This window comes from Tenebrio molitor, chromosome 2, assembly GCF_963966145.1.
Source record: "Tenebrio molitor chromosome 2, icTenMoli1.1, whole genome shotgun sequence".
NCBI classification, from domain to species: domain Eukaryota; kingdom Metazoa; phylum Arthropoda; class Insecta; order Coleoptera; family Tenebrionidae; genus Tenebrio; species Tenebrio molitor.
In genome coordinates, this window is record NC_091047.1 from 27,490,830 (window position 1) to 27,506,704 (window position 15,875).

General features: G+C 33.4%; 2 protein-coding genes across 3 annotated transcripts; one reads left to right on the plus strand and one right to left on the minus strand.

The window, feature by feature from the left end:
- Positions 1-1,804, plus strand: LOC138122661 (spermine oxidase-like). The gene is made up of 2 exons (XM_069036917.1): positions 1-640; positions 692-1,804. Exons 1-2 carry the CDS (start codon positions 189-191, stop codon positions 1,725-1,727), a joined length of 1,488 nt encoding a protein of 495 aa, XP_068893018.1. The 5' UTR covers positions 1-188; the 3' UTR covers positions 1,728-1,804.
- Positions 1,805-1,934: 130 nt separating this feature from the next.
- LOC138122659 (spermine oxidase-like) lies at positions 1,935-13,632 on the minus strand. Of its 2 annotated transcripts, XR_011156576.1 has the most exons (4): positions 13,101-13,632; positions 8,101-8,898; positions 3,289-3,596; positions 1,935-2,174 (listed from the first exon to the last, which is right to left on the minus strand). XR_011156576.1 is itself a non-coding variant. In XM_069036915.1 (3 exons), exons 1-3 carry the CDS (start codon positions 13,550-13,552, stop codon positions 3,356-3,358), a joined length of 1,491 nt encoding a protein of 496 aa, XP_068893016.1. In that variant the 5' UTR covers positions 13,553-13,632; the 3' UTR covers positions 3,265-3,355. The 2 variants fall into 2 exon arrangements, 1 of the variants encoding a protein (XP_068893016.1); XM_069036915.1 differs by lacking the exon at positions 1,935-2,174 and having other exon boundaries at positions 3,265-3,596.
- Between the last annotated feature and the right edge of the window lie 2,243 nt (positions 13,633-15,875).

A 15,875-nucleotide genomic window follows, 5' to 3' on the forward strand; every position in this document is an offset into this window, starting at 1 on the left:
GATAAATTTATAAAGTAATTTGTTTGTTCATTCATTGAGAAGTTATTAAAGAAACGACTGACAGTATTACATCATTTATTACACCAATAGTGTTTATCAAAGGTTATGTTCAACAACGATGATTAGATTGTCCATGCGTAAATATAAATAGTTTTGACAAATTTGGACAAAACAAATATTATCAAACTATGTTGTGGTTGTGTAGCTCAGTTATCCTTTTGTGTCACATACACTCAGGACTTTCAAGTCCTTCTGTGATTATAGTGGGAGCGGGTCCTGCAGGAGTAGCCGCAGCGACAAAATTACTCAAAAATTCCATAAACAACATCACTATTTTGGAAGCCGAGGACAGAATAGGCGGAAGAATCAACAGTGTTAAATTTGGGGATGGAATTGTCGATTTGGGGGCACAGTTTTGTCATGGAGAGAAAGGAAATATTGCGTATGAACTTGCCAAAAATTTGAATATTTTAGAGCCGGGGCTGAGATCTCTTCAAAATAATGTTTACTATTCCAACGGTTCCAGACTAGATCCTTCGCTAATGGAAGAACTGAAACAAGAGTATTCCGGATATGATAAGCTTGCAGATCAAGATTTTAACACAACTGGAAAGTCTCTGGGGGAGTTGTTTATACAAAAGTAGGAAAAAGAAATCGTTAGACAGATTGTTACATAAAATACTGGTTTTAGGTATAATTCAACGCTGTTGAAAAAATACGAAAGAGAAGAAGATAAGTTGAAGATTGTGAAAGAAGGGTTAAGATTTCTTGAGGGATATATTGTAGTACACGAAGGGTCATTTTCGTGGTTTGATCCTTCGGCAGAGTGTGATTATAAGCAGTGCGAAGGCAATCAGGCTCTAGTTTGGAAAGGACTCGGCTACAATGCTGTCCTGCAAATTATGATGAACAATTATCCTGATCCAGCCAAGAAACTGCCAATAGATGACAAGATTCATCTGGGGGCAAAAGTCAAAAAAATTAATTGGAACCAAAGTGAAACTGTTACTGTTGAAACTTCAGACAACTCTTATTCTGCAGATTATCTAATTTTTACTCCATCTATTGGAGTTTTGAAACGAGAGAAAGATTCACTCTTCAATCCTCCACTTCCCTCTTTCAAATTACAAGCAATCGACGCTACCGGTTTCGGAGGAGTCATGAAAATTTTCCTCCACTTTTCTACAAAGTGGTGGAAGGATGAAGACCGAGCGTTTTCATTTTTCTGGGGCGAGGAGGATTTGAGTGTCGTTGATTTCCCTGATGGTCCTACAAAATATGGAATATCGTGGATTACTCAATTCAGGTATATACTGAAAGTACCAGATAATCCCCACGTATGGGTGGGGTGGATTAGTGGCGAATTAGTCCCAGAAATTGAAAGACTGCCTTTGAAAACTTTGAAAGAGGGGTGCGAACATGTTTTGAACAAATTTCTGAATGGAAAATATAACGTAAGTGGAATTAGTCAAATGTTGAGGTCGACTTGGTGCACAAATGAAAATTTTGGGGGGACCTATTCGTATACGAAGACGGGATTCTATAAGAGGGGTTTATCGTATCAAGAAAAATTAGCAGAGGCTTTAGATGGTGTTGAAGGAAGGCCTAGAGTGTTGTTTGCAGGTGAAGCGACCAATCCGGTGCATTATTCGACGGTGCATGGAGCTATCGAGACTGGATACAGAGCAGCCGAAAATATTATTCAGTTGCATAAAAATAAGAAGTAATAAAGTCTTAAAGGTGCTAATGTAGTAGATAATAAATATTTGGTACAAAATAAATAAAAGAAAGATATGATAATGCAGAGAGTCTCGTAAATTCATCAATCAAACTCCGCACACTAAAATCATTTTAATTAAAAAGATAATGCAGAGAACTGTAAACGTGTAGCTTAGCTTCAATCATACTAACACCCATGATACCAATAAAGACTTAAAGAGTGGTAAAGCTAATCATATTTTTCTTCGTTCTCATTTCGAAAGTATGATTCTGTCATGAATCCTTGCATTCTCGAGTGAAAACCATTTTTTAAATAAACGTCAAAATTGACAAGTGACAGTTTATTAAGTTACGACGTACGTTTTCGGAAAATTTGTTTTCCATTTCCATAGCCATCTCTTATCTTCTTTTTTTTCGTTCGTATTGTAAAAATGCCATTAAATAATTATCCAAATCTGAAAAAAAAGTGCCATTTGCAAGGGTAGCGATGACATGATTGTGCGGAAACCGAAAAACGAAATGAAAATCAATACATTTCTCTCTTGACTTGTTCGTTTTTAAAAATTTCAATGAGAAAGAAAATAAAATGCATTCGCGTTATTTTGGCATAATGGGAGGCCATGGAAATTTTGCATTTAATTTGGTAGTCTCGTTAAATTAGGTTATGTTTTTCTAAGTTTGAGGTTATAAATTATTATTGTCAGTTTTACTACGTAGTTTGCAATAGAAGAATACTCAGACATCGCGAGGAATTCAGCAACATGTTATGCTCATTTTGATAGGTCCGCATGTCAAGCATTTTAGTGACGGAAATCAAAGAGTGTGTCCAACATTAAAAAAATAAATCATGACCTCCCATTATGCCAAAACAACGTGAATGGTGTTTATTTCAATTATTCCAAACTTTAGTCGCTCATTATTAAAAGCACTTAAAACCTATCTCTGTCTGATTAAGTGATTATCCTCGTTGTGAATCGCAATTTGTGAAACTCTATGTTAAGTATTTAAATTTTTTTATGGTGCTCTCCTGACTCCTATCCGTTTAACAAAATAAATGTCAAAATCCTGTAGATATTGATGAAGTGACGAACCGACAGCCGCATTAACCTATTCTGTGTAGAGCAGACCTGTATCGCCGCCATCATTTACAAAGCGTACCCAACACCGCCATCCTTTAATGGGCTTTTTCCGACCATAATATGTCCATAATACAGTCGCGAAGCTCACAATGGAGGCGTTGCGACGATGGCGGAACTGAGCCCCGACTGATGTATAGAGTCTAGCTAAAGTTTATTAAGTGGCCAGACGCCATCAACAATGCACTGCATCGCATTTAGTCTTTTTATGCAATCAATCTTCATATGCACAGAGGTCGCTCTTTCCCGACGAATTGAGTAAGAGAAATCGTACCGAGCCGGGGAATCAACGTCGCCATCTCCTTTGTTCCTTCGAATTCAACAGAGGAAAGCTCGTTTATACTCATTACTTATCAGCGCTTATGATGAACTCGAGGAAACCTGATGCTCGTTCACTCGGAAAATCCGCTACAAAGAGATGCGGTTTATTTACCGGAACACCGGATCAATTGTCGAGATTGGGTGCCATCCCCCAACACTCCACATTTACAAAATTATATCTAATGTTTGTAGAGGTCGATCAGCCGGAGGGCTTCCCGACGGCCGGTTTCGATGGCACCGTGGACTGTGGAGTAGTGGACGGGGTTGGAGGCCTCTCCGGCGAAGAGGACGACGGGTTTGCCGGACACGTCGGTCAAAGGGTCAGACAAGACGGATTGGTGGCGGACAGTGGGGTTCTCGAAACCTGCACGCTCGTAAGAGTAGGTGCCTCGGAAGTGGTGATTTGAACGCCAAGTGGTTCTAGAAAAAAATAAAATAAGAAATTAATACAAATCTTAAAAAAAAATCAACGAACACTTCTTGTAATCCTTCAAACAATTTTCTACAAGTCTTTCCTTGTCTGTCTTCAGAGCGTTTAAGTATGTAAGTGAAAAATTTAAATATTTATCATTTTAATTTATAAATATTGTTTGACATATCCCAAAAATTAAAATAATTTAATATTTATAAACTATTTGAAAGCTTATTTGTCTAAAACAAGAACAAATGCATTTTTTAAGATTAGATACATCCGAGGACACATCATAGCACGATCTTATTTGCCATATTTTAAAGAAATTTCTTATTGCTGAAACTAGAATTTGCACATGATTTGATTTGTTTTAAAAATATTCTACATGATTAATTATTACAGTTAAGGTCAATATTATAAAGTTCTTTTGAAATTGAAAACAATACATTTTCATAAAATAATCTCAAACATAAAACATTATAAAAAAATAAGTTGAAAACCAATCGAACTTATTCATACTAATTTTTTTTCAACATAACTTGCATAAACAGTATCGATTTTCTTATTCCTGAGGTAAATAAGGATGAGTAGAATTTCTATTTTAATGATTATGTAGTTCCATTCAATACACAAATTTCTTGAACTGAAGAATAAAACACTAAAAAACAAAAATGGAAATGTTTTTTGAAGAATGAGATTTGTATCATTATTCATTAGGTTTCAGAAAGTTTCGAGGTAAACGTAAAGCAGTCATAAATTATCTTATCACAATCATCATTCTCTCAAATTTTTTTTTTTTCTAGAGAGCAGAAAAAAATTGCATAACCTGAGTTTTAAACTGTGATTTTGAAAACCTGTAGTGTAATAAATTAACAAATTTTCAGACCATTATATTTTAAATGTTGACATCAAAACCACCACGAAAGAGATTGAGCTAAAAAATCGCATTTTATGGTTATTTTAAAAAATCAAAAAACAGACGAAATTCAATAAATAAACAATTCCATTACTGTATCAGTGTTGTGTACAATTTTTTTCAAAAAACTGTCAAAAACGGGAAAATGGGGCCATCAAATAATAATTCACGGTTTTTTAAATCGTTAAATAATGAATTTAATAAATTACACAAGCCTGTACTGATTTCGATGTTTGCATAAAATTGACAGTTTTTGAACAATTTCGACCCCCTGATTACGAAAATGATTTTGGTTTTACGCTATCACGTCTAGTTTTTTCTTAAAATTGAAATGTTCACCTAGAATGAATGAATTATTTCAAAATTTCGATATTGTAATATCGGACAACAATATGGATATTCGAAATTTCCTTGTTTTATTTGCAAGTGGGACTGCCGGGCACGAGACAAACATTGGACTCAAAAGAAGTGGCCTTTAAGAACTAGACTTGTACCGGGAAGCAATCATAAAAAATAATTTAGTTGTATCCTAAAAAAGTAGTATTAGGTACCACCAATGCATATCAAACTTTGTTTGATGAAGCAATTTGTAAAGCCTCATGATAAAAATGGACAATGTTTCAAGTATTAATGTACAAAGTTACCAGATCTCTCCAATGCCAAATGAAAAGAGGTTAGGACCTCAAATAAGATCTTTGTACAAAGGTAATGATTTTCAAAATTCTATGAATGTTGTTGAAAGGAATGCCTGGACGGCATTTAAGAACGTCATAGAAAAATTGCTTGGAAATCACAAAGATGAAGACTACGAAAATATTGTAAGAATCATGTTTAAAAATTTTCACATCTTGGGATGTAATATGAGTTTGAAAGTGAATTTCCTCTTTTCGCACTTAAATCTTTTTCCTAAAAATCTTGGTGCTGTCAGCGAGGAACAAGGGGAACGTCTTGACCAAGATATAAAACAAATGGAGAGGTGATATCAAGGAAGATGGAGCGTATCAATGATGGTAGACTTTTGCTGGATGTTACAGCGCGATGTACCCAAAAAAAAATACAGCAGGCAATCAATTAAAAGAAGTTTCCTCACAAAGCGTTAAAGATGCCATTCTCATAAGGAATAAAAAATTTAGTTAGATTATTAACCAAGAATTATTATAAACATCTTATTTTCCCAAATAAATTGCTTAATTTTTTTTGTTAATTGTGAAAAAACCTGACGTGATACAAAAAAATGAATTGCATTTTTGTAATCAGGGCTCCAATGTTATACAAAATCAGTTATCAAAATCAAAACATCGATTAAAAAGTTTTGTTTTGCAGGCCTGTGTTATTTGAGGGTACAACCGTAATATCAAGATATGTATGAAAAAAGATTCCTACATTTTGTTTGAAAAGTGCTACATTTCATTTTTCTTCGTTGTTTGAGCTGTTTTAGTTTTTCATATTACATACTTCGTTTAAAAGTCGTTTCCTGAAATCATCGCGACTGGAAGAATTTTTATAAAATCAAGATTTGTTGGCGTACTTGCAATTTTCAGTCTCCCAAGTGGTTGTCAATTATTAACATTTTGATACAGAAGCAATATTTGGGAAAATATTTGCCGAAAAACATTTACAATTAATAGAAAAATAAATTTATTAATATGACAATATAATTCATGTATCACGTGATCATGAAAACGCGTAAAGTTCTTAGTTGCATGGCTATCACAGCGATAATAAAAAACAAAAAAAACATTTTTTTTACTACTAGTCTTAGAAGGCGTCATTATTGACTCTCGAATTGAACCCAGAAGTAGAATTTCTCTCCTACTATTTAATAGTTTTTCATTATTAACCAGTGGTCACCTAGCAACGAAAGATTTTCTTTGATTTCATTGATTAACGTAGACAGACGATTTTCAATTTTCATAGCAACCGTTGAAAAATGAGAACTCGGATCGTCGCATCGGACAAAATAATTTTTTGTTCGACACTGTCAGAATTTGAGAATTTTCTCCTGTGTGAACGGTTTTTGATAAATTTGACAACTTGTCAAAACGAAACGTCAAGCTAATTTTGAAGATTTTAAGTGATTTAGAGCCTTTAAGGGGCTCGTCGAACAAAAAAACGTTGTATTCAACTCGTTCTTGTGTAAATTGGCCTTTTTTGGCACTCGTGGGCCTTTAAAACGCTCGTTTCACTAGCGTTTTAAACTGGCGCACTCATGCCAAAAAAAGGCCAATTTACACACGAACTCGTTAAATAAACTACTATTAATTAATAATTATTATTAGAAAGGGTTTTAACGTATCTAGTAGTGAAAAAAATAATATATACACCACGGTAGAGAAGACAATTTTAAGCCTCGCTTCTTTATTACTCGGCTTAAAATAATGTCTTCTCTACCTTGGTGTATAATTACTAATCTTAGTTACTTTCGTCGTTACGATTTTTGATTGAAATAAATTTGTCAGTTTGACAAATAAATGAATAATTTTGTATTTCATTCATTATATTGTCTCATCGAATATAACACGTGGTATGAGTAATCATCGATGATATTAAATTCGTGAAATTGAAGCAGGACATTTCACTCATCCTTCGGACTCGTGAAATTTCCAGCTCAATTTCACTCATAATATCATCGATAATAATCATACCACTAGTTATATTATAGCCGAAAATACATTAGTTAAAGATACTTGCAATGCATATTAGGTATTTTTAATCTCTTTCTTTCAGAAAATTTAGTACAATCGGATCTTTGCCAAAGTTAAATCAATGCCGGCGCACTTTGCACCTTTTTCCCTTTCTTCTCTTTTAATTTACCAAATTTGGTGTATTTTATAGCCTAGCTTCAAATGAATCTGTCCAGTATACCTAATGTTTGATAGAATTTTTCTCAAAATTAAAATTTCAGATTTTTTACGGTCACTATAACTTCTCATAATAATTTTTTTTTATGATAGTATACACTCAAAAAATTAAATAATTTCTGAAATGTTTATTCAAACTGACAAAAATCAGATTCACCTTTAATTTTTGTTCAAGTGATGTTTTTGTTGTAATAACATTTTTATCTTCAAGCGATCGAAAATCGCCACCGGCGGCTTAACCGAGTCAAGTGTAAGGTCATTTGAAGCATTTGTCACGATTTATTTATCAATTACACAAAATATTTAATAATTAAATTATCCCTATTAAAAAAATGCATCAAAAAAAGCGAAATAATGAAAGTATTATATAGCCAATATTTAACCGGTTTCACTGTGGTGTAACACGAGTCGCCCCATGTGGGCGTGTCCATGGATTCAGATGACTCAGATGTCAAAATCAAAAATAGCGCAATATGGCCGTTCAGTGTTAAAAAGTAAACAGTTTTAAGTTGTAATCGTTTGCTATTGACGTTTTGACAATTTTTGTTATTAATTACTATTTTCTAATTTATTGTAATGTCAAACTGGAATTACGTGTGCAACAAGAGAGAAACGTTTAAACCAACATTGTCTAGTTTGTAATTTCTTTCCTTTTTTGGTATTTGTACAAAATTTATGGATAAATATTTTGCTCTAGCTTCTTCAAGATAAGTAAATAAAATGAATTATACTTGCTTGAGAATCTGATCGATTGCGCTTATATTGTAGTCCTGCCCCAAGAACTTGTTCATCAGATAGTTACAACCATCCTTCAGCACTGACAACGAGGTCTGCTCTATATCCGGTACCATATCTCCCGTAACCCACGCTATTAAAATGTTGGGATTCCCCGGAACTTTGGCCATCACTGTTATTGCTGAAACCCAAGAGACCCCATTTTTAACAGGTCCAGCCGAAAATTCTGCAGCAATATTTAGCAAATCTTCCTCTCTCCAAATAAAAGAAAATATTACATCGTCGCCTTTCCACCATTCCGTTTCGAAGTGCATCACAATTTTCATAACTCCTGCAATCCCGATGGCCTCGATGGCGTCTTGTTTCGAAGAGGGTAAAGATGGCGTGAACAGCGAATCTTTCAGCTCTTTCAAAACCCCAACGGATGGGGTAAAAATGACATGATCAGCATTGTACGAAGAGTTGTCGGAAGTGTGTACAACAACTTGACTGTCGCCGTTCCAGACGATTTTGGAAACTTGCTTGTTTAGTAATATTTTGTCTTCGATCGGCAGTTTGCGTTCGGGGTCAGGAAACGCTCCCGTTAAGACGTCTAAAACAGTTCTATAACCTCGTCCTTTCCACACTAAAAGTTGATGTCCCTCGCTTCTTTCATAGTGTTTTACCGTTGACGTATCGAGCCAGGAAAATGCACCATCAATCATCAGTGACACTTTCTCCGCCAGTCTAAGTGCTTCATTCAATATTTTGATTTTTTTGCTGTCGCCGCTGTACTTTTGAATAATTGTGGCGTTGTACCTGTTTGAAAGCGATAAAACGAGCAAATTACTAAAAGTAATAACGTTTTCACACCTCACGCACCAAGTTCTATGTGTCAATGAGGTATGAACAAACATGCAAGTAAAAGTTGACAAGGAAAATGATGTCAAACTTTTAACTGTCTGTCCCATTTATCCATTAATGATTAATTTTTTTTAAATGATTACTATTTATGAAAGCTAGTGATATTGATGATATTTCAAAATATGTATTAAAAAACAAACATCTTTTAAATCTAAATACTCTGGTTTTTGAGTCCTTTGTGACAACAATTCTAATAACGTAAAAAATTCCTATGATTTCATTTAAAGACGTGTTGATGTACAGCATCGTCGCATTAATGCATTAAATATTTACCATAATACGTGAAGACACTGAAGACAGTGGCCTGTACATGAACTAAAAAAGCAAGGACCTTTTTTGTAGGCAATTTCTTAATCTTCATATCTGACAGTAACTGTTTAAATTATAGAACCAATAGATAAAGAGATATCAGCAATAATTCTTTTTTGACATTTCAGTGTTTTTTTGAATATCGTGATTACACCATAAAATAAAAAAATGTGAAATTAAAAATATCAAAGGCATCACTGGGATTTGCTTAAGGAATTTATGAATTACAAAATATGCCTCATGCTCAGTTTTGTCTTGTTGGATGGCATGATCAGTTCAGAACACGGAGTTCTTTACAACACGTTAGAAGACCCAAAAAAACATGAAGCAGAAAAAACAGAGGTTTTAAATTCATAAGAATGAATTGAAAATTATTAAGTCATGAAAAACATTATTTAGAGATTTAGTAGAGGACGATGTAAGTATTTTTCAATACTTCCGCATGATACATCAAAAATTTTGTTGTGCTGTTAATTGTTTCGCTTCTTATTTCGTCAGAAATTGCGTTAAAAAAGTGCAATAAAATGGATCCTCTTTCCCAAGGAATGTAGAATGAAATGTACCACAAAATATTTATTAATTGCAAACCTGTATGAATAGAGCTGTATTTTTCGCAAATCTCATTCAAAAATCTTGAATTAAAAGTGACATACAAAAAAAATCCCACATATGCCCACCCTCTTATCAGTTATCACTCCTATATTGTTTATTAAATCTTCCTGTACAATATTATACAAAAATTAGCTGTGCCCACTTGCGCTTTTTCTTTTTTTTAATTTTTTTTTCGGAAATGGTGATAAAGTGCAAAAAGCGAAAATGTTTACAGATGCATTTGATCATGTACTTTTTTCATATATAATACAATAAGTGGCCTAATTTTTTCCGACAAAATTTGTCATTTAAGACATGAGTAGCTTTTCCAAAAGCAAAAGCTACGAATTGCCTTAAATGACAAATTTTGCAGAAAAAATTAGACCACGAATTGTATTCGACTTGACAATCCACCGAGAAAATTTTTATCGAGTTGACCTAATAAATTTGACGTTTCATTTTGACATAAATTTTTTCGCTGAAAAACCACTAGTTGTTTTTTCACTCAGCTGGTTGTTTTTTCACTCTGCTCGGTGTTTTTTCACTATAGATCAATTTGATTGGTCCAAATTTGAAAAATGCTGCAATTCGATTGGTTAAAAATTTTCGAGTTGGATTGTCATAATTAAAATTTCTTTGTTACGGTTGTAGACGGCAACAAAGTCATTTATCTCACGAGATTGCAATTTTTCAGAATCATTAAACCAAGTTTAACTGAAACTCTGAACGTTATATTATAATCACCATTTTGGATCCTCCGCCATATTTTTTTTTTGAAAAATTAATACCAAATTTGTAATCAGTGACCTAAAAACAGCCCCATTACTAAATTTCATTAAAATTGATAAACTTGGCAATGTTTTCAATGGCCATTTTGGGTCCGCCATTTTGTTTTTAGAAAAACTAATAACAAATTCGTAATCAGCGATATCGAAAACCCCTATTTCTCAATTTTCAATAAATTATTTTGATTCTTTCGACTTTTGGTCAGCTTTTCGGTAATTTTTCTCACTGTGCGACGGGACGACTTAAAATTTGTTTAAAGCGAGAAAAATTCTTCATTTATTAAACAAGTCTGATAGGTATAATACATCATCTTTGACTTTGAGGTATCTTTACTATACTGAGACACTAACTGTAGTGTTCTGGTGGATATAATCCTACAGAACCAGAGCATTTTGATAATATTCATTGATACAATTCTCATTTCAACAATACATAGTTTCAAATAATGTTCTCTTTATTTCTATTTGATCTGCTGGAAAAGGTGTTATCGCTCATTATTATAAAAAAGTTGTAGATGTAGATTTTTTGTTTTTTGCTTAAATAGCCTTGAAATGCTGAAGCAACGGATTTAAAGAATTTTAAACAAATTCTCTCAGCACGTTTTTTAAACTTTCTGTTTCAAATACATCTTAACGTTGAATTGTTGAATTCGGAGTCAAAATATTGTAATACTTCTTCATCGCCTTCATTTACTCCTTCCGCATAAAGATCTTCGAATAAATACGGAAGGTTGCGTATTTGTTCCGCTTGTCAGCTTCTCGTTTGATGTTGAAACATAAGAAACAAAATATTAATTTCTGATTTCTTTCCAGTGGAAATTTCTTCAAGTTGCTACGCTTCAGTTACTGATTTTTCGATACAATAAGCAATGAGTAATAGTATATTATTCAATGAGCGGATAATGATGGCTATTACTCGTGAGATGACTTTGAGATGCCCCGCAGGCGAGTGGCGTAATTCATCCGAGCGAGTAATAGCCATTATCCGCAAATAGAATACTAAGTATACTTTTTCTACGACTATGAAGAGAAATTGATAAATAATTTTCATTATTAGAAAAACTGAAACTGACGTTTGAAAATGACGTTTTAAAATTATTACTTTGTATACTTGATATCATTGCATTAAAATTTGCAATTGGACTTCATAAACTAGTTGCTATGATATTTGCAATGAGTTTTGAAATTATTATTCAACGGGCCGTGGGTAATGAATCCTGTAATCCAATGAAAAACACTTTAATAATTACAGTATTATCCAATAGGAATAGAAAAAATAATTTACTCAACTTATAAAACAATTTCAGAAATTTAAATCTGATAGTTATGATAGGTATGCCGATTACTAGTAACAATATAGAAGACTTGCGGAAGTTTGGTGGTAGTCTGGTGGTAAATGGTAGGCACACTTGCGTACCTACTTGCGTTTTAAAACAAAATAAAACTTTCCACTTATCTGATTATTTCATTTTTTCACTATTTTTATCCGTTGGGATTGTCAGCTGTTATATCTTTTCGTTGGTTCACAAAAGACGAATTTCTCAATTTTGAGAAAATAGGTTTTTATCAATCGACTTGCCGCAAAAAGAAAATACATAACCTCACAATCCTAGTTTTTAAGCTAAACAGAAAACTCTAATGCTTCTTTCGTCTAAAAATAGAGTTGTTTTACACAGAGGTCTTCCATTCGGACAGATTGCTCACCCCCTGCTAGACCAAACGTCAGTTCTGTTAAATTAAGAATTTCTTCTTTTATTTTTCTATATTTCTAGGACTTTTTGTGGGTGCATCACTCATCTCATCAGAAGCATGCCATGAAGAATTGGACCACTTTTTTTTTTCAAAAATCATTTGCTTAATGTCAATATCGTAAAGGAAATAGTTTCCGCTCTAGATGATGTAATTATTTTGCCAATGAGTAGGTATAAATTATAAAATTGTCTTGACTTTAATGTTTAATTTCTACTTTTAGTATTAAGAATAGGTACCTAGCATATTTAAATAAGTAAATAATAATTCAAAATTCCAACTTTCTTAGTTTCATGGTTTTTGACGCAAATGTCTCCAAGGACAGTGTGGCGTTTCCACATTGCCACCTTGTTTTTCAGCGCCATCCCAGGCAACTTCAACACCCCCTTAGTATAGTAAATAACAATAACTTAGGGCAGGGGGTCATTCACGAAACCCTGTAAGGCTCAATGCAAATTCAAAACCATGACAATTGATATTGTTAAAGCATTGTAGCTATTTGTCGTTTCGTTAACGATTTGCAAATTATCTGAGTTTCGTGAATGACCCCCTGAATGCATATAATAATAAATATGTGCAAAATAAATTTTAATGGATTGGTTATACAACCGAGTATACCTCTGGAGTATACAGATGCGAGCCCCCCTTGACAATTTTACTTACTTTTTCACAAATAATTCACCGATACTACTTCCCGTCTCGTTAAAATGAGATATATGAGAATCGTATCCTAAAATCACTGCTTGCAGTTCTTCTATAAAGACAGGATCCAGTCTGGAGCCATTGGAGTAATAAACCCGCGGCTCAAAAACGTCCGAAATTGGCTCTAAAACGTTTAAATCTTTGACCAATTCGTAAACGATGTTGTTCTTTTTTCCGTGACAATACTCAGCTCCCAAATCGACAAACTTATCACCAAATTTGACACTATTGATGCGTCCACCGACTCTATTTTCGGCTTCCAAAACCGTGATGTTTGTAATAGAATTTTCGAACAATTTAGAGGCTGCAGCTATTCCTGCAGGTCCCGCACCAATTATGATCACCGAAGGGGTGCCAGTTGTTAAACTGCACAAACACAAATTCAAGAAGACAAAAATTAGAAAATGGAACATGATTAATGTGACTCGTTGACAAACTTTAACTGAACATTCGGGATAGAAAATTACTTAATCCTAAGAGCGGAGATAACAGGAGCCGTTTTATCTAACTACGAGTACATATAACTATTGACCCCACAATTATTTTTAAAATGGTTTTGATAAACGACGCAATTTTTATTTACATATAAATGGACAATTGTTACAAAATCGTTTGTTTAAAAACCTTAATTAAATTACGACGTAAGTTGAAAAAAAATTATTACCATATTATTACCCAGGCTTGAGGGTTTAATTTGAAGAGTGATCAAGTTCTTTCTGAAGTTCTTGCATCACAGCGCCCTCTTCGGTTGAAATGGACGTATCAAATACAATCACCTGTAAATAAGTACACAGCTTAGCTACTACAGAAGAATTACTATAAATCGCTCCAATGCTCCAAACATTTGGTTAGAATAACCATATTTTTAGAATATATAACTCAAGAAGGAGAAATCATTAAAAATTTAAATAAAGGAGAATTTTATAAATACATATTTAGGTATTAATCAATCAAATCATATTCAATACTCAATTATAAAAGAAAATTTAGAAAAGCAATTTTATTTAAGAATTAAATCTCTTTTAAAAACAAAATTAAACGGTAATAGTTAATTTAATGAAAGCAGTTAATACATATGCTGTTCCATTGCTGATCTATTCTTTTGGTGTTTTAAAATGGTCCAAAACTAATTTACAGAATATAAACATTAAAACCAGAGTTCTTTTTACCAAATTTAGTAGGTAAACATCACCCTAAATCTGCTATTAAAAGATTTAATTTACCACGCGGAAACGGTGGTAGGGGTTTTTCAAATCTAGAAATACTGCAACACAATCAAATTGCTTCACTAAAAAATTATTTCCTCAATAGAGCTCGTGATAACACCTTTTTTAATGCTTTGGTTTCAGCCGATAAAGGTTACACACCTTTAAATTTAAGTGATAATATAATTTCAGATATTGTTAAGCCAAATATACCAGACACTATCCACGTTTTCAAATGTTCCTTTTTTTAGTCTTTTACAATTTTGGCTAACAGTACCCTCTTCGATTGCCTTAATAACTTTTTCTTTGTTCTTTAAAATCGTTGAAACCGTACTCTTTGGTACACCGTACTTCCGTACTTTACTGCAATGTCCTTTTTCTTAAAACCACTGTCCACGTCTTTAATTAAATTGAATTTGTCCTGAATTGACAATGTTTTTATTACTCGCTTAGCAGGCATATCTTGCTGAATTGAAACACTAACCACACTAAACCAAAATTATTCAAATAATCTGTATGTATTTTTTTTATATGTATTAGCACAGTTTTACTTGATATACGCTTTTGACTTTTACTGATGTAAAATCAAATGCACACTGCTCGTTCTTTGATACCTTTGTTTTGTCTGGGTGGCGCGAACCTAAACTGTATAAAATTCTGCCAAGGAAATGTTCGACTTATCGAGGAAGAAGTACGTCTTCTGCTGTCGAGTTATCGAGAAATTCGAGTAATCGAAGTTCGAATTATCGAGTTAAAATTACGTATAAAATACTGTCTTTCCGCTATTGCCAACAAATTTGTTCGAGTTATCGAAACATTCGAATTACCGAAGGTTCGAGTTATGGAAGTTCGACTGTAACAGATTGAAAATTCACGTAGACAAGTATCGAGTGGTATGAATAAAAAAAAGCATTTGCTCTTACTTCGAGCAAAAGCTTCAAGAGTGGAGTATTCCCTTCACTTTTTACTTCAAGTACAAGCAAACACTTCAGTCTGAAGCATTTGCTTCAAATTATATTTTATTTACTGTTGTACATAGGAGCAAAAGTTTTTGGGGGAAGCAATTGCTACAGGGGATACTTCGATTTGTAGTATTTGGTGGAGTTTATGCTTCACCCGAAGCAAATACTTCAATTTTAGCGACGTTGGGCAGTGGGTAACTTCAGAGCAATATTTTTCGTAACGGTATTTTTTAGTATTATCGAAAGAAAAAGAAAAGCATATTCAGAAAGAAGAGTCTATGGAGATGATCTACATCGAAAATTCTTACACAAGTGTCCCACCTAAGACTTTCAGATCTTATATTTCTATTATTTATGGACCGATTTTTGTGAAATTTGAAAGATAGATAGGTAGGTATTTTACTGAATGAAGAATAAATTAAATTAAATCAAATTCTTCGAGCCTTTACGTCCACAAATGTAAATATGTTGCGAAACGTTAGCAATGATTTTAGGTTTCGTTTGGAAAAATGGATTTGGGGCAAATGGTGGTACATTTGAACAGGAATTGCAAGGAATGTCAAAAATTC